At 44.5% G+C, this 23544-nt stretch overlaps 1 protein-coding gene across 3 annotated transcripts in view; it reads right to left on the reverse strand.

Annotated features, from left to right (window-relative positions):
• Nrp1 (neuropilin 1) overlaps nt 1-23544 on the reverse strand; it is a 149376-nt gene that overhangs the window by 19766 nt on the left and 106066 nt on the right. For 2 of the 3 annotated variants that reach the window (XM_051201626.1, XM_051201624.1), the window contains exons 9-12: nt 23267-23411; nt 15874-16205; nt 8302-8446; nt 4117-4221 (exon numbers count right to left, since the gene is read on the reverse strand). In XM_051201626.1, the coding sequence (XP_051057583.1) occupies nt 4117-4221; nt 8302-8446; nt 15874-16205; nt 23267-23411 (727 nt within the window). The remainder of the gene's footprint in view (nt 1-4116; nt 4222-8301; nt 8447-15873; nt 16206-23266; nt 23412-23544) is intronic. The other variant, XM_051201625.1, reaches the window with a different exon arrangement.

Below are 23544 nucleotides of genomic sequence, written 5' to 3' on the forward strand. Positions count from 1 at the left end.
ATTCAAGCTCTTAAGGTCCTTGCCAGACCTCTCCATCTTATTTCTGAGACAGAGCCTCCCACTGATCCTGGAGCTCACTGATTTGGCTGAATTGACTGGCCAGTGAGTCCAGGGGCTCCTGTCTCTGCCTCCTTAGCAGAGGGATTACTGATACACACTGATTAGCTACACCTGATCCCAGAATCCCAGCTCAGGGCCTCAGGATTGTGTAAGTACACTGTTTGCTAAGCCATCTGCCTAGTCCCGAGGAAGTGATATTTATGTCAGAGTGTAAGCACTGGTTTACGCTGGGTAGAGGCACAATGGGCAGAAACTTATTAACAGGGTGCTCTTCATGTGGCTGTAAGTTGCTGCAGCTGTGCTCTGCCCAACAGCCTTGGTTCATACAGATCTGTGACGATGTCTACACAGGCATGTCCTTTCCCACAGCTCCACAAACCAGAACTCACATTAATGTGCTGGCATGAATTAGAGAGCTGCATGCATTAGAGAGCTGTGTGCATTAGAGAGCTGCATGCATTAGAGAACTGAGGACATGCAGCAGTTTCTGAGCTAACCATTTGCACTACCATGTCCCACTCCCTGACTGAGAGTGCTAAAGGAGGTTGCATATGCAGGGCTTCAATAAGGCAGGCCCTGGAAAGAAGGGATTATGCACACTGAGAGTTAAGAAGGTGAGTTTCTGGTGGCAGGATTGGAGGGAGGCCAGAATACATTAGCACACTGTCCCCAGTAGTCTGAGGGGAGAGAGAGATTCAAGGTGAACACACACTCTCATATCTGATACGCATGGTCAGTTTTGTTACAGGCTGGAAGCTGAATTCCACTGTTGGGGCCACATGGCTCAAGGTGAAATTTCACCTCTCACTGCCTTTTAAAAGGGTTTGCAGTTCAGTAGCTTCAGGGGTGAATCTTAGCTTTGATCAGAAAGCATGGCGACACAAGGTCTCCAGTTCCTACTGCGGCACACAGTTTACTTGCACGTCAGAGTCATTTGTGAGTGGCAGCATTGGCTGGGGTGTTTGTTTCCCTCTACATCTAAACATGTCACCCCAGGAGAAGAAGCCAGCAGATTCTGCATGTGCAGAGGGAATAAGCACTGCTCAAGAGAAAGTCACCCCCGTTTCCACATGCCCTGCTCCTGGAGTTCAAGTGAGAGAGCTCCGCCCTCCACGGTTTTAATACCAGACACCCAGAATTTATAGTTCAGTCCGTAATGCCTGTCACAATTAGCCTAAAGGGTAATGTGAGTGTATGCTGACTATAGGGGGTTAGAGGTACTCGGATCAGGTGAGCTCAGGGTGTGTGTGTGTGTGTGTGTGTGTGTGTGTGTGTGTGTTTTACATATAGATAGTCTGGGGTGAGTCCAGGAGGCATGTATTTTGTATGTAGAAAGTTACTTGAAGCCAGTGTGAACTCAGAGGGTCAGTGTTTTACAGATGGAATGTACTCGGGTCCTGTGTGGTTAGCTGGATTCATAAAAATGATGTTATGTGAGCACTGCCTTTCCCAGGAAAACACTGGCATGCTCTCTCTCTCTCTCTCTCTCTCTCTCTCTCTCTCTCTCTCTCTCTCTCTCTCACACACACACACACACACACACTTAATTTTGACCAATATAACATACTCAATATAACCAATGAAAATTAAGCATGAGAAAGAGTAAGGTCAGTGTTCTTGGTGGGCTGTGGACTGGGCACAACCAGCTCCTGAGATTTTTACTAATGGGCATAGAGTTTTAGAACTGTTGAGATATATTAGCCTAAGAAAATAACTATTTTCTTTCATGCCATGGCAACTTAAAAAAAAATTAAGAAAGAATTTTTTCTCTTTACTAAAGAAACCATTTCATCACTGCAGGTGAAACAAAATCTTGTCTTCTCAAGGGTTGTCACTGTTTCCATTCTGAATGACACATTTTCTGGGGTGCACGGCTTGCCTCATATGCACTTTGCTCCAGGCTAACAGGCTTGCCCTATTCATTCAAAGGCTCCAGTTTCAGTTGGCTCAGTCGTGAACTAATGTAAAAATGAGAAGGCCATTTGTTCGGATATGGGGAGTAAATCTGAACCTTTGTTCCTAATCAATACTAACTGACCACCCTGGGGCTCATCAGGATAAGAGTCCTCCACAAAGGGCAGCAGAAAAGGGTGGACTGTGATATTGAAATGCCTTCTTTTCATGAGGGACTTCACTGGGGCTGCACTGGGGCCCACAGAACCCTGGGGCTTAGGGTGGGCTGCTCACAGGCAACCCTGGAAAGGTTGTGTGGGGCCTGGCTTGGGGATGGAACTCTGTTTTCTATATTGGTCACAGAACTTGTTGTCTGACAGGAAAATGGCTTTGCATTAATTGGACAAACTTTTTGTGGCTACTCACGAATAAGATTTGGTCGACAGACCACAGCCATGTGGTAAGTGATTGTCTTTGAAATTTGGACGGCAACAGTTTCAAGGGGGGGTGGGACTTAAATATAAAAATTATATTTAGCTGTGCTGTAATTTCTGGGTTGATTTTTTCCCCCTTTTAACCTTGGAACAACAGTGAACAACACAAGATGGCCAGGGCAAAGCTGAATCCATGCTCACCTGTCATTCTACAGCTACTAAACCCAAGCCCGACTGTACCATGTGTGTGTTCTGGGATGGATATCATGTCCAGCCTGCCTTCTCAGTCCCCAAACCAAATACAGCCACCACAGTAGACCGGGCATCAACTGGCTGCCTGCATCGTAGACTACCCACACCACACTACAGGTGCTCTGTGACCTGGTGCCTCCTGGCATTTGTTATCGTTGTAAACATTATCCAAATGGAACTGTGCATAAAGGCCCAGCACAATGCTGCAGACCCCCAAACAACCATGTGCCCAGGCTCCACCCACAAGTGTTAAACCACATCTGTCTTGGAGCGAAGGGTTTGGGTCTCTGGCCTGTGAATGTCCTTGTCTGTTGAAATTCAGTGCAGTTGATTTTTGTATGGGATGCAATAAAAAGCAAAGCCAGGCTTTTTAAACACAAAATCAGGAGCCAAAGTACACATCTGTAACCTTAGTGTGGGGTAGGTGGAGACAGGTAACTCCCTAGAACCCAGGAGGTCAGCCAATCTAGCCAAACTGGTGGTGGTAGAGGTCCTCCTGGTTTAGTGAGAGACTGTCTCCAAAAATAAGAAGGAACAAATTGAAGAAGGCATTCAGTGTCAATCTCTGACTTTCACAAGCACGCACATGTACATGTGTACATAAGCACACATATGAACATGCACACACAAGAGGTCACATGTATACCTGCACATGGGCACACACATGTACATGCACACACAAACACACACATGTACATGCACAATAAGCATATGTATGCACATGTACACACAAGCACATGCATTCACAACATAAAATGAGTGTCAGATTTCTCTGTCACAGTCAGACATAAGGGTCCCATGACACCTTTTTGCAAAAATAGGGTGTGGATTTTAGTGCCCTGGCCAATTTTCAAGTGGGCAATCCCATTTCCATATTTACTGAATTTCCTCTGCCATTCTGGGTGGAAAGTAAGGTTCTTTATAGCTTTTGTGGTTTTGGATGGTATGAGAATAACAACAGATAGACCCCGAGGCACTGGTGTATCCTCATCTAAGGAACCTGCCAGCCAGGGCTGATGTGGTCATGGGTAATTTCGCCTTAGTAAATTTCAATACAACATTATTTGTAAAATCCTAACTTAAAAGCTGCATTGAAATTAGAAGTCTAATTTAATCAATTTGTTGGATAAAGTCTCCACTCAAAACAATTTTGTCCTCATTAGGAAAGGAAAGTGAACGCTTTACACTGTGTGGTTGGGGATGGGTGGTGCACATATTACAGGGGGAGGGAGGGGCTGTCTGAAGATGAACTTAACAGGCTCAGCTCTGAAAAAAGCTGCAGCTACCAGAGGTGATTTGTTTATGTGAGTTGGCATGAGGAAATAAAGCCACATGTGGGGTGACAAAGTTCTATTCTCCAGTGGCCCTGCCAGTACCCTGCCACTAACCACTATGAATGACACACACACACACACACACCGAGGACCAGGACTCAGACTGACAAGGCACAATGATGGGATGAGGGTGGGCTCTGCACCTGTGAGCTGGAAGTCATCACCTGTGCCACTGTGGCAGTTGGCCTGGTCATCATCACACTCGTCCACTGGGTTCCCGTTGGGTGTGGTTGGTCCAGCTGTGGGTGCTGAAAGGAGATCCAAGTGTTACTTCTCACAGTTCTGCAAAGCATTCTCAAAGCTTCAGATATGCTAATGCTTGTGCACCAAACTCTAGAGCATGGTATGGAGGCCAGGGACATGTTCTGCCTCACTTGTGGGACGTTAAACATTCCTGGACTTTACAGAATGAACTAGGGGCTGCTGGGCTTGGGCAATTGATCCCTACCTGCTGAGTAGATTCTGCTGCAGGGGCAGTCAACACACAGTTGACTATCTATATAAACATTTCTTTCCTGAAAACCTCTTAAGTCTCTTGGATATTTGTTCATGACCCTGGAGTCAAGAACCCCCATGACAGAGATTAGACCATGTTTCCTTTTCTTCCCAAGGTACTAAGAAGCCACACCCATACATTCTATCATGGTCTCAGCATTGACTAGTTTGCTGTCACAAAGGAGCTTCAGCTGGCACTTGGCATGGCATTGTTCTTTGTTCACAGGTTGCTGTTTCTCTTCTCTCTAAGCAACTCTCCACTTGGGCCCCTCTGTCCCAAGCAGGTGTGTGAGCTGTGCTGTCCCCTGTGGCCTGAGGTCAGTTTACCTGGTCTGATTTCCAGTGGGATTGCATTCCATTCCTGTCTGAGCCCCCTATATCTTTGCGTTTAGTTGAAAAGTAGCCAACATTAATCAAAGACTGCTTTTGAAGTTCTTTAAATTTGGTTCAGTCCATTTTGTTTTTCAGCCTGTTACTCATTTTTGCAATCTGTTTAATATTTTACAGTTTTGGGGATTGTATTTCACATTACAGGACAAGAGATAAGGGTCAAGTCCCTTAATGTGAGAGAACCATATGAAAAGTTGGGAATAGGATGGGGAGGAGTGTGGGGGCTCCTCTCCAGCCCTGGCCAGGAGGAATGTGCCCATTACAGTTGCTGTATTGGGAGGAACTCGACACTGTCACTGTGCTTAAGGGGTGAACCGAGCTAAGAGATATGTAGAGGCAGAGCTGAGTTCCCACTGCCCTGAAGCCCTGACCCCAAGACTGGCCAGGAAATGACCACACACCGATGACATGTCCTGGGCATCTCCTGGACTTGGGGAACTATTGGGCTAGTGAGTTCTTGGCATCTGCCTATTTCTGCTTTTCCAGTGGTAGGATCACTGAAATTGAACCCAGAGCCTTATTCTTTGTTTGTTTGTTTGTTTGTTTTGAGACAGGGTTTCTCTGTATTGCTTTGGAATCTGTCCTGAAACTAGCTCTATAGACCAGGCTGACCTCAAACTCACAGAGATCTGCCTGCCTCTGCCTCCTGAGTACTTGGATTAAAGGTGTGTGCCACCAACGCCAGGCTTCAGGGTCTTATTCTTAAAAGACAACCATTTTACTCTCTGTGCCATCTACCCAGCCCTTATTACATCTTTCCTTAATAGCCAGTGCTTACACACACACACACACACACACACACACACACACACACACACTCGAGTACATGCACACACTCACCTGAACGTACATCCATGCACATTCCTACCTGATGTGCACACACCCCTGGCTCTATTGATTGCCATCCCTGGGTCAGAACAATTGGCCATGCATATAGCTACCATCCCTCAGCCAGCAGTCTCTGCTTTTCTGCTGACTTTTCCTCATGGCTAATGGCACTTACAAGGAGAGACTTCATACTGGAAATGGTCCAAGGTGGCGTCTAGGGCCCATTACAAAAAGTAAGAAGTGACTCATTTTTATGCTTCAGTTTCCCTGTTTGAAAGTCTTCTGTTAAAAAGAAGCTTGAGTGCAAAATAGGATAGTGAGTCCTTCATGGCTCTTTTCAGTAGACTTTAAAATGTCATCTAGAACCTTGGCCCTGGTGCTCATTTGATTTAGCCTAAGAATGGGCCTTAGGCATAGAGAGGCTGCCTCTCGCCATGTGCATTCAGAAGCGGTAGCATTACTTTTCCCAGATCATTTTTCTTTAACCTGGTTCAGGGCTTGTAGGTCCCCTATCTTATTCACGCCACAGTTGAAACTGGCAAACTGCCACAAGGCTCAGTGTTTGCAACCCTCCATTCATCCCACCCTGTAAATCACAGTTCCTTCCAGGATCAGGGTGAACACCTGCCTCCGGGTACCACCTCCCGTTTCCCAGAGGACCACTCTTCTCAGCACACCACCGAATGAGCACATGTTACACTTGGTCAAGACTGCTAACTGCTTCTTTGTCGTTCGCTTGATCCCTGATGTGTGGTTACTGTTGGTCTGTATTGATAGTGTCAGAAGATTAAAACTACAGATTTGGAAGCCATGGTCAGGGGAAGGGTGGGCATGGCCTGATTTTAAATCTACATAGAAAAGTAGCTATAAATTACTCAGCAGTGTGGTGATTGATAGCCTAAAATCCTATAGTGCATACAGAACGTCCTATGGCATTTCATGTGCTCAGGAATGTAATTAGGCTTGGGTAGCTCAACACACACATGACTTTGAAACCTGAGGAAGGTGATATTAAAAAGCCTCCTTTGCAACAATTTTGAGCATGTGCTCAGTTGATTAACATCTGGGCACCAACAGCAGCCATTCTTCTAGGTAACCCAGAGAAGGGCTCTATGGAGGTGGAAAAGCTGGTGTAAGGTTACTCATTTATACCCAGATCTAAGGCAGATGGGAATTCCATTGCATCAAGCAACAAATGGTACAATAACCAGCTCAAATCACTCAGCACCTCCGTCCCTGGTAAGATTTGATGTCTGAATTTGTCCTTCACGTGACCTTCATATGATAATCTGAGAAACAAGGGGATGGCCTTCAGAAGACCTCACCACATTATCATACACTTTTAGCATAGGTCAAACTTTCTTTCTTCCCAGGAACCTAAGGAATTAATCCAAGATGTTTTGACATCCCTCTGTCAAATGCAACAGGACATTAATCAATAGCATAGACAGAAATTTTGATGGGACATACATCTAGACATATTTATTTTTATTTTAATTTTTACTTTATTTGTGTGTGTGTGTGTGTGTGTGTGTGTGTGTGTGTGTGTGTGTGTGTGTACGTGTACAGATGACTCTGTGAGCCACTGTGTACATGTGGAGATCAGAGGTCAACTTTCATGGGTCAATTTTCTCCTCTATAGCAGGCTCCAGGGATTGAATTTAGGTTGCCAGTCTTGCATAAGAAAAGCAATTTTCTCTCTGAGCCATCTTGGTGATCCCTTTACCCATACTTTTTTAGGTCAAAAGTTGTTGGCCAGGGCTTTTGAGAGGGCAGAGGGAGAGGCAGCATTAGTGGGTATAGGACTTTACTCAACCGCAATAGAAATATTTCAGAACCCAAGAGAGATGGTAGAGGCAAGAAAACCATGGACACACTCAAAATCACTGAGTTATTCATTTTAAAATGGTGGGGTACATTATAATCTCAAGATAGTTTGGGACGCTGAGACAGGAGGATCACAAACTTGAGGCCAATTTAGAGTAAAGTGAGACTTGAATCTCAAAAGCAAACAAGTGAAATGAATTTTTTTGTTATGTATGTTTCACCTTAATATTTTTGTATGTGGATGCTCTTGTCTGTGCAGGTATGCATGTGTACACATACATGTGGAAACAAGAGGCCAAGCCTGGCTTTTGTTTCTCAGTTGTTATCCACCTTGATTTTTGAGGTGGGGCCTCTCACTGACCTGGAATGGATCTGTGTGCCTCTCCAGTGCTAGCAATACAAATGTATACAAATGTGCACCACCCAGATTTTTTTTTTTTTTAAATGTGGATTCTGAGGATTGAACTCAGGTCTTCATGCTTTGTTTGGAAAGTGTTTTTGCCGACTAATTGAGTCATCTCCCTAATATACAGAGACACTCCCTATCTCTGTCTCTCTGTCTCTGTCATCTCCCAGATGTCAAAGAAAGGAGGCAGTGCAGACAACTAAGGCAAAAGTTGGATGCTCTGTGGCATGGTTAGCTGCCAGATCTCACTGCCTGCCAGGCATGGAGACACAGTTCACCCAGGAGAGAGTGGCAGTTTTACCACAGCACCATCGGAGGCATAAATGCACAAGAATGCAAATAGAAAGGAGAAAAGAGAAAGGGCTCCAAGAACTGCAATTACCTTCCACTTCACAGCCCAGGAGCTCCATTCTCAGCCCAAGCCCGCTGTGTGTGGCTCTCTCAGGGTAGATCCTGACGAACCGTGTGGAGAGAGGTGAAAATGTCCGGAGCTCAGGCGTGTCATAGTTGTTGTTGCCTTCGAAAGTCTGTGAAGCAAAAAGAGTATTGGTTATTATAAGAAAAAGTAATAAGGGCTGGGTGGGTAGTGAAGTGGGTAAAATCCTGGCCTTTCAAGAATATGACCCTGGGTTCAATCTCCAGAATCCATACAAGAAAGTTGGGTATGGCAGTGTGCATTTGTGATCTCGCCATTGGGAAAGTACAGACAGGCAGATCCTTGGGACTTGCTAACCAGCCAGCCTGTCTAATGGACTAGCCCACGTTAATGAGAGACTTGTCTCAAAACACAAGATGGAAAGTGCCTGAGGGATGACACCTGATGTTGTCCTGTGGCCTCCATATTCATGAACATCTTTGCATAGAAACCACACACACACATGCATGAACACACACACAGACACACACACATGCACAGACAAATACACCACACACACACACACACACACACACACACACACACACACACACACGCACACACTGTCATTCTTCGTTTCTTCTTTGTATAGGACAGTAGAAACTCTTACTGTCTAAGAGGTCAGTAACTGGGTGTGAACTAAGCAGAGTAGAAGAATGACAGAAGGAAAGACTATACACTACGAATATCCTCAGAGCCTTGCAGGAAAAGCACCAGAATACCCAGGGTACTCAAGAAGTGCCCATCTATCTTTCAAGAGAAAGGGGGAGACTACAAGCAGCTTAGGGGGTAAGAAATGATTTATGGGTCCTGAGAAGGTAACACCTGTGCGTATTATGCCTAGGTAGGGTCTGACCCCAGCTTTTTCTGCAGTGACATGACCTTCATCCCTTCCTGTCTGATGTCATTACTGGGACAGGACTCAGAGGATCTTTGTGAGCAGGTGGGGGAAATTCAGAGAGAACCATGCATGCATGGGTCCTGGATGCCCTAAGCCAGAAATTCCAAGGGAGCATATTTGGGAATGGCATTTTCTGAACTGCTTTATTTGGTTTAGGTCTCTTCCTCCCTCCCTCCCTCCCTCCTTTCCTCCCTCCCCCCCTCCCTCCCTCCCTCTCTCTCTCTTTCTCTCTCTCTGTGCTTGTTACACATGAATGAATGATATACACATGTGTGCCCAGTCTGTGCGGGTCAGAAGTCAATGTTGGATGTCTTTCTTAATCTTTTTCCACATTATTATTTGAGAGTCTTTCACTGAATCTGGAACGCACCAGCTGGCTAGGCTGGCTAGCCAGTGAGCCAAGGGATCCACCTGTTTCCACTTCCCAGCTGCCATGATGACTGTGTTCGTGGACTGGGGGGATGTAACTTGGGTCTTGCTTGCACGGTGAGTACTTCACAAACTCAACCACCTCCAAAGCCCCCTGCATCAGGACTCTTAATAGGACAGAGAAGTGGGGACTGAACTATTCCTTTAGAAATGGAAGGTATGTCTTCAGTAAGTGAGAAAGGGATGAGCATGGTCTAAGAACTGACCACAGTGTCTTTTCTCACTTTCTTCTTGGAAACCTTAAAGCACATACTGCTGGTACAGGAGCTGATTATTCAACGGGAGCCTTTGGAACAACACAATCATCTGCCTTGCAGATGTGGCTCTGTGTCACTTATCTGAGGTGGAGGAAGATCACATAGGAAGAGAACTAGCTGCCTCTTAGCGTTTATAATAGATACCAAGTTTCAGTAAACACTCCAGCTACTGACTCTCAAGTGAGAGGCTCCTGTTTTTGCTCAAACTTGGTCCTCTTAAAGGGATGAATTAAATCCCCAGAGAAGGAAGAATTAATTTCCTTTTGTGATGCTTGGGTTGGAAACAAGGCCTCCTGTGTGTTAGGGAAGTGCTCTACCCCTAATCTATAGTCTGGGCTCAGATAGTTTAATGGAGTCCAAATGCCATATTTCAAGATCTTAGCTTATACCAGTGAGTGGAAATCTTTTGCTTGTGGAGTACTGCCAGCTGAAGAGACTTAACAGATCAAAGGCCTTCTTACTTCAACAGCCAACAGCAGTACTGGTTTACTGGGGACATCCTGGTGGTCTGGACCACAGTATGCACTGGTCCCCCTTTCTCTCTCTCTCTCTCTCTCTCTCTCTCTCTCTCTCTCTCTCTCTCTCTCTCTCTCTCTCTGTGTGTGTGTGTGTGTGTGTGTGTGTGTATGTATGTGTGTGTGTTTATGGAGCCCAGAGGACAACTTCAGGTATTATTCTCCCAGGCATTCTCTACTTTAGGGTTTTGTTCTTGAACATCATCTGTTAGGGTACACTGATTAGCACCCCAGTAGCACCTCTATCTGGCCAGAGACCCTAGCAATCCATTTGACTCTGCCTCCCCAATTGCTAGGACTACAAGCATACACTACCACAACTGAATTTTTCATTTGGGTTGATCAAATTTAGGTTCTCATGCTTGCTAGGTAAGATTTTACCTCCTGAGTCATTTCTATAGCCCCTACACATCTTTTATAGATGAGCAAAAGGAGTCACAGAGTAGCTAGTGAATTTGCCCATGGCAGAGGCAGGATGCGAACCTTGACCGACTACAGTGCTCTGGCTCTCAGAAATCAAGTAGTACAGTCTCCTCATTTTATTTTTGCTTTTGAGGAAAGAGGTCTTTTTTTGGACTGAATATAGTTCCCGAGCTGACATGAGTCTCCTGCCTTGGCCTCCTATATAGCTGAGATGTCTTCCACACCTAGCTTCTAGCCTAGCCTTTCCACTAGGAGGAAAGAACACCAAGGTCCAAGAAATATCTGTACACTTTTGAATTCACTTGATTTGAACTGGCAACCAGATGGAGTGGCCAGCCCAGCCGTTCCAGGCAAAGCGGGAACACACCAAATGGGCTCAGCATCCTAACATAGCTGAAGATGTGAGTATCCCAGGAAGAACATGCCATGACTAGAGGAAGCATGTAGGAAGAGACAGACAGACAACCAAGGGCTCTGGGTTCTTGAAGTAAATTAATCAGCCTTTATAACTCAGAAAAGCCAGTAGAAAGCTAACATGCTAACAGTAGAGCTTAATTAATTAATTTTCTTTTTTAAGGAATACATTTGCTATCAAGGTCCTGACTCTTGATAGATCTGCAAGTACTGTGAGTAATTGAGGATCTGACATACAGCATTGGGAGGCCCAATTAAGTTGTTGTCGGCCAGATGATAATTGTAGTGGAAACACCATCACTACACACACAGGTCCTGTCTATACTGATGAGGCTGGGAAGATCGGCAGGGGAAGCACTGGTATAGTTGGAAGCCTGGGACTCTTTTCCTCATTTCAGCTTGAACAAAGAATACAATATGGAAACTTGATTAACAATGTCAGTGGTGGGCTGGGAAACTGCAGCAGTGAACACCACATTGACTGGGTGAACTCAGGTAGTAGAGCCTGCTCGGAATCGTCAGCCCTGGGCTGTCTGCTCTGAGTCAGCACTGGGCTCTGCACACCGTCATGCTTTAGAACATGAGATCTTTGGCTCCTTCTACTTCTGAAAGGTCTAAGTAATCCAGACCCTGACAAGTAACCATCCTGGCAAAATTGAAGTTAAAAGAGAGATGGTCATGCCCTCACTTTCACTTTTGGACTCTAGAGAAGTGATTGACCCTAAAGAATTAGAATTTCCCTAGTAAATTCCAGGCAAAGGAAAAGGCTCAAGGCTGGTCCTAGCCACATTGGGAGCTTGCCTCCCAGGAAGAGATTTTGCACAGTTCCGAGAACCTCCTAGACCGTTTTGCAGCAGATAGGAGCTGAGACAAGGATGGGTTGGTGATGTGTGAGACCACACTTGACCAGCACTGCTTAGCTATGCATACCTCTAGCCCTCTACCTAAACCTAAGCCTGAAGGACCTGAAGATAAACTTGAGGTCACTGATACCTTTTTTTTTTTGTTGTTGTTGTTGTTCATCTTCTCAGTGGGGCCACATTGGATTAATCCCCTTTCTCTGCTTTTTACTGTGATTTGTGATGGCCAAGACTAGCCTGCCAGGCTGCAAGGACCAGGCCCTGACCATAACAACTCTGGTAGAAGATAGACCTTGCCAATTACATGTTTGTGGATGGGAGTGAGGAAAGGGCATGGAGGAGATTAATTCACAAAAGCATTGTTTTATCCTACAAACACCCTCATTTCACTTTTACATGAATGATGGCTGGCATCCTCAACAGGCAGCCAGCATTCGGACCATTAAGTAGAATACGTTTCAAATACCTTTATGTAACTTGAAAAATGTAGGTTGTCTGAAATGGAAGATTTTATCAGTTTCCATTTCTACTTAGTGATATTATTTCAGAGGAAAGACATGCTAAGAATCATAGATTAGGCTCAGTCTGAGCAGTTTAGAAGTCTCCATGTTTTCAGGTGTCATAGGAAGATGATAGTGATGAGCATTTCAGGACTAAGCCCAGTCAGTGCATTCAGTCAGTCTCCAGAGGAAGACTGTTAAAGTTGAAACACACGTCTTAGCTTCTTGTGCAACTTTATACTGGGTTTACTGAGGCAGGCTGACAGCTTCAGGCTCCACTGCCGTGAGGGCTAAGTGACAGAAAGCATACGATGCCTCCTATCAGACACATATGGTGACTTGTTTGCTCCCTCAGAACCTAGTGTGAAGAACGTGTCACAACAACACACCCTGCATTGGCTGAAGCAGGGAAGTGGCTGATTTGCTGTCTACTCCAGTTCTTGGATGAAGTCATAGTCCATTCCACTCTTGGGAGTCAGTGAACAGGACTTCCAGCTTCTGGTGTGTGCCTCTTTCTCTTTTCCCAAGTCCAGAAAGGTGGGCATAAAAAGGACAAGTGGACTGGAGAGATAGTACAGTTGGTAAGGATTGAGTTTGATTCCTAGAACCCAAGTTAAAAAAATATCTGGGGGTAGTGTCACACACCTGCGATCCTGAGGGTGGTGCCACACACCTGTGATCCTGGGGGTGGTGTCACATACCTGTAATCCTGGGGGGTAGTGTCACACACCTGTAACCCTGAGAGTAGTGTTACACATCTTCAATCCTAGTGCTGGGGAAGCAAAGATTCCTGGGGCTCCCTGGACAGTAAGCCTAGCCTAACTGGTGAGTTCCAAGCCTGAGAGAGACCCTGTCTCAAAACACAAGGTGGATCGCATCTGAGGAATGATTGATAAAGTGCCCTCCAGCTTCCACCTGCTTGTGAACACAAGTGCATGGCACAGCCAAGGTCAGTGACACATATAAACATGCACAAATACACACACACACACACACACACACACACACACAAAAGAGGAAAGTAAAAAGGACGTGACAAAGAAGAAAGGTTATGAGCGGGAACTGTAGACCAACTAATTGGTTGAGTGCTTGCCCAACATGCACCAGAACCAGAGTTTCATCCTTCAGTACTATGTACCAAGCATAATACTGTATGCCCATGATTCCAGCAGAATTAGAAGGTCAAGGCCATCACCAGATACTTTATGAGTTAGGGGCCAGCCACAGTTGGAGCCTCCATCAGACCTTGACCCAGAAAAGGAAGAATGTAGCCACACATCATGCTCAAATGCTTTAGAAACCACCAGTCAATTCAGGGAGGAGTGAGAGACTTCATCGAGAACATTGGTTTAGTCAGTGGCTGGCAGCTCCATCATTGACTTACAGCCTCTAGGGGTTTAGGGTCTTAGCCCTCAAAGCCACATATCTGGAGGAAAGAAAGCTAGAGACATGACCAGGATTACATCCTGTCTGCAAGACATTGCCACACTGGTTGGAAAGTGAGAGAGCAATGTCCCAGCCAATGAGCTGCAGTCTTCACCCATTGGGAGGGACAGCTTTGGGTGGGTAAAGTTAGAAAGACCTAGGAAAAAGGCCAAATGTGTTAGTGTGAGAAGTATTACCAAAGTATGTAAAAATCTGGAGGCGGGCCACCCAAGCACACTCCTGGGACCCTTTCCAACTTGGTGTGGTCTGTTCAGAAAGTGTAAATAAATATATCCAGAACTCTGAGTAAAACCTAGTGACTTTTGGCTTTAAAAACTTACACCATTTTGTGAATGCTGGGATATTTTAATATTGAGATTGCCTCCTTGTTTCATTAGATTAACAAGAGGTGACTGAGTTTTAAGAGGTTCCAAATGCATAAGAATATATTTAAGCATTATCTGCCACGGTTAAAAGATGGAAACAACCCAAGGGTCCATGTAAAATTAATTTTGTAGTTATTCACATGACAGGACATGGTTTTGCTCTCAAAAGAAAGGAAACTGGGATTCATGCTACCTCAGTGTTACACTAAGTGAAATAAACTAACCATGAAGTGACAAATTCTCTACTGTGGCTGGCTTAGAGGAGGCTCCAGAGTAGTCAGAGCCAGGGGCAGGAAGCAGAATGGTGATGTGCTAGGACTGATAGAGGGGAAGTAGAGAGCCAATCCTGATGGTTCCAGGATCTCAGCTTCACAAGACTAAAGTTCTGGAGAATAGCTGGACGTGGGTATGATTTACAAGACACTGTGACGATGTGTTCTTACAAAGATTCAGACAGTGAAGTCTATGTGTATTTTATCACAGTTGGATATGAATTTGTGTTTTATTTTTGGTGTTTTGGGATAAGGTCTCATTCTGTAGTTCCCACTGGCCTGGAACTCATTGTGTTCCCAGACTGCTTTCTAGCTCACAGAGATCCTCCTGCTTCTGCCTCCTGAGTGCTGGGATTATATACACACTTAGCTTAACAATCAAAACCTTAAAGAGTGTGGGGAATGGTGGACCAGTGAAAAGTACACTCTTTGCATACACTTTCTTTAGTAGAGTGAACAAACCAACCAACCAACAAATGCTCCTGGGAGAATGTCCAGTGGGTGAAGTACCTGCTGTGCAATCATGAGGACCTGAGACTAGATACCTCCAGCACCCAAGTAAAAGCCAGATTAGGCATTTTGAATTTGTAACCCCCCATGATGGAGAGGTTGGGTCCCAGGAGCTTACTGACAAGACAACCTAGCCAAATCTATTTCTCTGGGGAGTCCTTGACTTCAGCTAGCACATGGGAAAGGGCCTGGAAGATGGCTCAGTAGGTAAAGCACTTGCCATGCAAAGCATAAGGACCTGCGTTTGATTCCAAGAACCCATGTAAAAAGTTGAGTACAGTGGTTCACACCTGTAATCCCAGGCTTGGGAGGTGGAGATGTGAGTATCCCTGGGACTCATGGCCAAGTAGCCTAGACCTTGTCTCAAAACAAGGTGGCTAGCTGCTGAGAAACCAGACCTCTGGCCTCCACACTCATGTGTACTGTGCTTCAGGTAGGCATAAATGGATGTGTGAATGACCATGCATTTTACACACACACACACACACACACACACACACACACACACACACACACCCCACAACAAAAATTCCAGGACATGAAGAATGACGCTTTTCTCCTATTATGGGCTGGAGAAATGACTTCCTAGTGAGCTAGTCAGCACACAGATTTGCAGACAGTGTCTACCCCCTATCCCGAGGCCTTACCTTAGCCTTGCGCTTGCTGTCCTCCATGATCATTTTCCAGTCGGAGCCATTGTTACTGTAGGCGATCTTGAACTTCTTCATGAACACCTTGTTTTCTCGGTGCTTCCCACCCTGAATGATGACACCCCTCACTATCTTCTCATCCCCCAAGTCCACTTGGAGCCACTCATTGATGTATGGGTGGGCTGAGGGTGGCAGTGCCCAGCCAGAGCGACTGGTCACCAGGCGGATGTTTTCTGGCATCCAGTTTCTGTCTCCTTGGTTGGATGCTGTAATCTGGGAGTCTGAGATAAGTCCAGATACCATGCCCAGCATCCCAGAGCAGGGGTAATCTAGAGGTGGGGAGGAACAGATGAGGTGAGGTTATTTTCTGAGAGACACCATGCTTGGAAAACATAACCTTATATCTGTTTATATGAAATCCCCAGTTTCTGTAAGTTTAAAATATCTGAGCCTTCTCCTCTGAAGATCCCTTCTCTATGTGTATCCTCTCCTTAGCCTCACACTCCCACAAAGGAGATCTTTATCCAGAGCATTACTACCACCCCACCCTGCTTCCTTTCCAGTTCTTCTAAGTTTAATGTCAAGCTAAGATTCCACTCTCGTTTATTCCTAGAAGTTGCTCCAATTTCAAGGAAAAGTGCTGCCTATAAGTCGCAGTTCATGGCGGGTTGGAGATACTTAAAGAAATATACATCCCCAGACAATAAGGACGCAACGTAGAAGAACCTGGCTTAGCATGGAGATGGCAGATGAGGTCCAGGGAGCTGAGTGTCCAATGACAAGGAGAGTGCCATTTTATCCTTACCATCAACTGTCCTCAAGATCTCTCTCTCTCTCTCTCTGTCTCTCTGTCTCTCCTCTCTCTCTCTCTCTCTCTCTCCCCTCTCATTAAAGATAGGGTCTAATATAGTCTTGAAGTGAGTAGCTGAGGCTAAGGGTGACTTTGAACTTCTGATGCTCTTGCTGTAACCACTTGAGTGCTGGGATTACAGGTATGTGTCATTATATTCAGTTCATGTGCTCCTATGGATTGAACCCAGGGCTTGGTGCATGGTAGGCAAGCACACTATTAATTGAGTTATGTTATCAGGCCCCTGCCTACCTGTTTTGAAACAGGGTCTTATTGTGTAACTCTGACTGACCTGGAATTTACAGAAGTTTGCCTGTATCTGTCTTTTGTGGACATGCACATATGTGGAGTTCCTAGGGCAGATTCTGATGTCATTCCACAAGTACATCTTGAATTCTGAAACTAAAGCTTACTGCTGTCTTTAATCTTCCTTCCTTCCTTCTTTCCTTCCTTCCTTCCTTCCTTCCTTTCTCCTTTCCTTCCTTCCTTCCTTCTCTTCTTTTTCTTTCTTTTTCTTCTTTCTTTTTTTTTTTTTTTTTTTTTTTTTTTGAGACAGGGTTTCTCTGTGTAACTTTGGAGCCTGTCCTGGACCTCATTCTGTAGTCCAGGCTGACCTTGAATTTACAGAAATCTGCCTGCCTCTGCTTCCCAAGTGCTGGGGTTAAAGGTGTGCTCCACCACTGCCCAGCTTCCCTAACTCTTATCTCAAGGAAAAGTGCAATATTTTCTATGTAGGTTTTAAGAATCACATTCTGGGTGTTGGGGAGTTAGCTCAGTTGGATCTCCAGATTCCATGTAAAAAGCCAGGCATGGTAGCTGGCACTTATAATCCAGTACTAGAGAGTCAGAGACAGGAAGATCCCTGAGCCTGCCAGGGCCAGCCAGCTTAGATGAGTTGGTGAGCTCCCAATCCCAGTGAGAGATTGTCTCAAAACAAACAAACAAACAAACAAAGTGGGCTGTACCTGTGGAATGACAACAGAGGTTGCCCTGGGGCCATCGCATATCTGCTTTCTCCACATGCACACTTTCTGTGAACTCAAATGTCCCTGTGCATGTGAACACACCTTTCAGTTTCATATCAGCTATCTAATATATTCAGTTACTGGCAATTTATTCTATGTAACCAATCTTCCCTCACATCCCACAGACAGATTTCCTATCACTGCTTTTGGTTCAGCCTCCTCTCTCCTGATGTCAGAGGCACAGCCTGTGCAAGTGTTAAGATGCAGCTCAAAAGTCAGGGAAACCAGCCTACTTGGGAGAACTCCCCTCCTGGGCATGTGATGGCCCAGGCAGGAAGTGGCTCCCAGCTAGAGGAGAGCTGTGCTGTGGATGGGATCACGCGTCCTGTAATCACAGATAGACTGTAAGATCCCCAACAGCAATGGAGTACATATGGACCTCTTCACATCTTCTGTAGCAGTTTGAGCTTTTACGCAACAGGGGAATATCTGTTACCAATTGACTGCTTGGCTTGATAATAAATAATCAGTTATCCTTCTGGCACAACCATACAGCTCAGTTAGGGACATGCAGGAGTGACAACCTATTTCCCTTTGAAACAATTCCATTCTACATAATGTGATAAATTGCAACCTAAAATTCAAGCCATCCTAAGTGATTCCAGTGAGGCTCCTGTTGACCATGAGCATGGGTCAGTCAGCACATCTCCTCACAAGCTGTTCAGTGCTGAGGCTGTGTCTTCATCCACACACCAGGGCCTCGAATGTCACATATCCCAGCTCCCCACTTGCACAGTCACTGATGCTAGAGAGAGCACTTCCTCCCTGGGCCAAGGTGGGGCTTTCTCCCATTCATTTCTCTGGTAGACCCTCCTGTCATCTTGCTCTTCCCACCATTTGATCTGTGGAAAATATTGACTTGTCTTCACATATTATTTAACTTAGTCAATATTCCCAGTCTGTAATTAGACACATTTTTTTTTTCTGGGATGCCTTATGATACTTGATCCATAGTTTTCTTGTATTGAAAATCTTATTCACTTTTTGGATAACTGCTGTTTGTATCCCCTCCCTTCTTTCCTTTCTACTTTCTTTTTTTTTTTTTTTTTTTTTTTTTTTTTTTTTTTGAGACCTCATGTCCCAGGCTGGCCCTGAATTCACTATGGAGCTGAGAATGACTTTGACCTCCTGACTCTTCTGCTCTGCTCCTGCCTTCTAAGTACTGGGGTTTCATGTATGCACTACCATGTGGTCTCTGCAGTGTTGGATTCCTATGAGCTAGGCAAACATACTAACAACTGAGTCACATGCTAAGTGGGATCTTAATTTTATTGAGGCTATGAAACAAGTCATATTTTTCTATTTTCTGAGACTTGCTGAGCCTGTTTTTGTACACTGTCATCCTCAACAAATATTTGCTGAATGAATCAATGTATTACAACAGTCAGCAGCAGCTGTCGTTTCTCAGGATGCCTTCCTGTAACTCAGCCTGGCTATTTGTTCTGGGTGGGATCTAGAAACCAAGAATAAACTTAATGGGGATTAAAAAAAAAAAAAAGGATTTACAAAACCCATTTCACTGAAGGACTATGAAGGGCACGTTAAAAACAGACATCCCATTTCTTGGCTGCAGTGGTCACACCTGCCTGACTTTCAACCAGCTTTTTTATAGAGGTGACACTGGGCTGGCAGAGGGAGCCAGATGCTACCATTTTAGAAAAACACAATTAACTTGGATGCTGTAAGCAGATCAGAGCTTCCACCAGACAAATGCCTTTTCTCTTACACAGAACTTCTGGGCTTTTCTTTCCCCAAACATGGTGATAGCCAGCTCACACTCAGCCATCCTTCAGTGTTGAGCCAGTCCACACCACATCTTTGTGCATGCCCCCTTTGAATGACAGCAAAGGGAACTGTGGCTAAAAACCATAAGACTCATCTTATGCATATGTCTGAGGGACAAAGGACATTATGTTGTACTCTCCATGATGTTTTTGGAGACAGGGTCTCTCACTGGCCTGGGGGTAGCCAGTTAGGCAAGACCGGCTGGTTAGCAAGCTCCCCTCTCTCTACCATTTCAATTCTGGATTACAATGTTACAATGCATGGCTTTTTTTATGGATTCTGGGTTTTGAACTCAGGTCCTCATGCGTGCAAGGCAAATACTTTGCTGATTGAACCATTTCCTCAGCCTAGCCATAATTCACTTTGACGATGATGAGGAAAATTTTATATTAGCAATTAACTCAAGGTTTGGATGGGATGCTAGTTTATAGCAGGATTTTCTTGGCAGGCAGGCTTAGATGCACGTTTGCCTGTGTTGTTAGATTTAATAAGCAAATAAACAACAGAACAAGAAATAGGATATACAACTGGATTGGAATTTCAGAGAACAATGACTAATCCTTACTGTATCTAAAACTGCAACGGGAAACACATACACTAACAATTATCATTTTTTATCCACATCAAGCTTAACTGGGGATTTGGTATTTTGCTTAGCAACACTATGTTTTGAAAACCTTCAAATCAATCTTGGATGAAAGAGACAAGGCCATGATGTTACAGGGAGGGGCTTGATGTGGTAATCATTAGTGGTACTGAGTTACTGTAAGATCTCTGTGCTTGACCTTAAAGAGCACACCCAGGTAATAAGTTTCCAAAGAGTGAGAAAGTAGCAGTGAGGTATGGCAGTAGCTCTCAGTGGGCATCGTTCAGTCTTCCCCTGCTGGCTTGGGACATTTCCTAAAGGTGCTGTGGTATCTGGAAAGGTCACCCTCATGTGCAATTGACAGGAGCATGTGACTATGGGGAACAGAACCTCACTGAGCAGAGCACAGGCTGGTGTCTCACAACCCTGCAGAAGCCCCCCAGTGTTATCTTCCCAGTCCCGTCCTTTGCCAAAGCCTTCTGTAGAGAAACAATATTCCTCCCTCGATCACCTGGGAAACAGGATACATCACCCCAGGGTGTCTCTTTCTGGGTAACACATCACCATATTCTCTGGTTCTCCAGGATAGCTGTATTTCTAAAGAATTTCTGAATGTGAAATCTAGGTTTAAACTTTGCACTCTAGAGGCTTTGGAAGTCAAGGTAGTGATGCATTACGTCCTAAGGTTTTTTTTTTTTTTTTTTTTTTTTTTTTTTTTTTGCTAGTTACTTCAAACAATCAGATTGCCTACTTTTAAAGAGAGGCTAAAAATTCAAGGTTTTCCTGTTCCTCAGGAGGCTCTGCTCTTCTGCATTGTCTAGTCCAATAGGACACTTCTGACCTACTCTTTCATCTTGCACAGGACCAGGGCCTCAAACAAACAAACAAACAAACAAAAAACCAAACCAAACCAAAACAAAACAAAAAAACAAAGAAGGAAATGCTCATGAATGATTATCTCATTGCAGGCTCCACCTGGGGCTAACCCTGCATTGCGTTTAGTGGGTACCATGCTTGCCTTATTGTATGGGAACATTAAGTGAGCACTTCAAGCCAAGTCCTTTATAAATATTCTTTCATTTAATCCTCATCACAGCCCATTAAGGTATCTTAGTGACCAGGAAATGTACATCTGAGATGTAAAAGGTCTTGCCTGCAGTCAGGCATTCACTAAGTGGAGGGTCCTGAGCCATGCATGCATGGCCCTTCTTGCTGTGTGACCATCATGGTCACACACTGCCCTCCCCACAAACCTTCCAAGGTCAATGTCTGGGAAATGACAGTCATTTTACTAAAGAGAAGACAAAATCCAACTGTGTAGTTAAAATAACAAAATAAGCTGTGTTTAAAAATATTAGGAATAAACTACTTTAGATAGTTTAAATAAACAGACTATTTATTTTTCTTAATCCAATAAATTACCTTCTTTTTTTGTTCACATTCCTAGAATTACCTCTTGGGATGTCCTTATGAAAATAAAAAGGATAATTTGAGTTCAAATAAATAATTTATTTAACCAAAAGGACATAACATAAATCTTAAGAGGCTGGACAGTCAGAGTTCAGAGTTCGGACTAATTTTGAGTCTTTATGAAGTTTGCTTCTATATAAAATTCTGGTGTAGTGACATGAAATAGGGTTGGGGAAATGGACCAGAAATTCCCACCCAGACCTCATGTGGCCTTGTTCCTAAGGATTTATGGGTGTACTCCTAAATTGGTAAAGTTCTAAAGTCCCTTGGAACTTTCTGTTATTTAGCTATTATCAAAAATAAAAACAAGGTTACATCTGTGTTTTCAGGGTCTGTCCCTCCTCCAAGTGCCCCTCCACCCAATTCCTGCCTCCAAGGCCTTGGACTTTTTTAGGTTTGGATCCTCACACCACAATCAAGCTTGTGATAATTGTGGAAGCAAATGAAACCTGGGTCTGACTTCAGATCTGGGTTTGACTTTCCCACAGAACTCCTGGGTTAGCTTCTCAACACAGCCTCCCCCACCTCCCAGGGGAAAGTCCCAGCTGATGCTTTTCCTCCAAAAGCCAGTTTTCTTCCTTCACTAGAAATCAAGCTCAGCAGACAAAGCAATAAAATGAATGGAGAAATGAAGTGTTCTTAGTAGGAACACTGACAGAATATAGTGGCTCACCAGAGACTGAAGTTTTTTACTTTTTAATTACCTTCTTAGTGAGTCAACCACACACTCTGTGTTTCAATCTTCTAAAAAGCATTTGTTTTTATTTTATGCGTATGAGTTTTTGCTTCACGTATGTACTACACCATATGAATGCCTGGTATCCACAGAGGCCAGAAAAGGGCATGGGACCCCCGGGAACTAGGATTACAGACAGTTGTGAGCTGTCACATGAGTGCAGGGAACTGAACCTGGGTCCTTTGGAAGAGCAGTAGGTGCTCTTAACCCTGGGCCATTTCTAAAACTCCCATATATTTCAGTTTTTAAAATATGAAGATGCATGTGTGCTGTTGTTGCTTTTAAACAAAAGCTCTGTGACATGTCTACTTACATGGAAAAAGGTTAGGACATGGCTCCCGGTACATCAGAACACAGGGTAAGCCAACAGTAAGGGCCTTTACAGAAGCCCTGGAGGTGGCACCTCACTGGATGAGTCACTGGGAACAGACCTTCAGCTTCTTTTTGTTTGTTTGTCTTTTTGAGGCTCTAAACAGCCCTAGATGTCCTGGAAGTCACACTGCAGGCCAGGCTGTCCTCAGACTCACGGTGATCTGCCTGCCTTGGGCCTCCTGTATGCCGGAGTCAAAGGCATGGGCCACCACCACCTGGCTGACCTTGAGGTTTTATATCTCACCCCATTTCTTGTTTCTTCTCTGCTTCCTAACTTGGAGGTAATATAATCAGTTGCCTCCCATTCCTGCCACCACCACTCCTTGCCATGGTGGACTGTGTCTATTTAAAGCGCAAGCCAACATAACCTCTTCTCGATGTAAGCTTCTTCTTGTTAGGTATTTTATCACATTAATGAGAAGAGCAACTAATACAGACCTTATACCAAAGGTCTTATATCAAATAAATGTGAACAGATTGCCTTCATATTTGAACTTAAAAACAAATACCCCTTGAGTGGAAAAATGTGCATTAATTCAAGGGACAACTTATATTTTGGCACTTACCTGTTATTTTGCAGCCATAAACTTCAAATCTCATAGATATGCCAGTTTCCCAGGATGCAGGTTTGATCCGGACAAATCGGGTTATTAGTGGTTTGGGGAAAACTCCAAAGACAACATCTGTGGGGTTGGTGTTTCCCTGAAATATCTGGATTGGAGAGAGAGGGCATTAACAAACTACCTGTATTTGAAACAAATCCCAGAAACTTTCCACAAATGCTTGTAGAAACTGTTTGCGGTTGTAGCATTTTCTACCAAGGTTGTTGTGCCATTAGCAACCT

This window comes from Phodopus roborovskii, unplaced genomic scaffold (assembly GCF_943737965.1).
Source record: "Phodopus roborovskii unplaced genomic scaffold, PHOROB, whole genome shotgun sequence".
Lineage (NCBI taxonomy): Eukaryota > Metazoa > Chordata > Mammalia > Rodentia > Cricetidae > Phodopus > Phodopus roborovskii.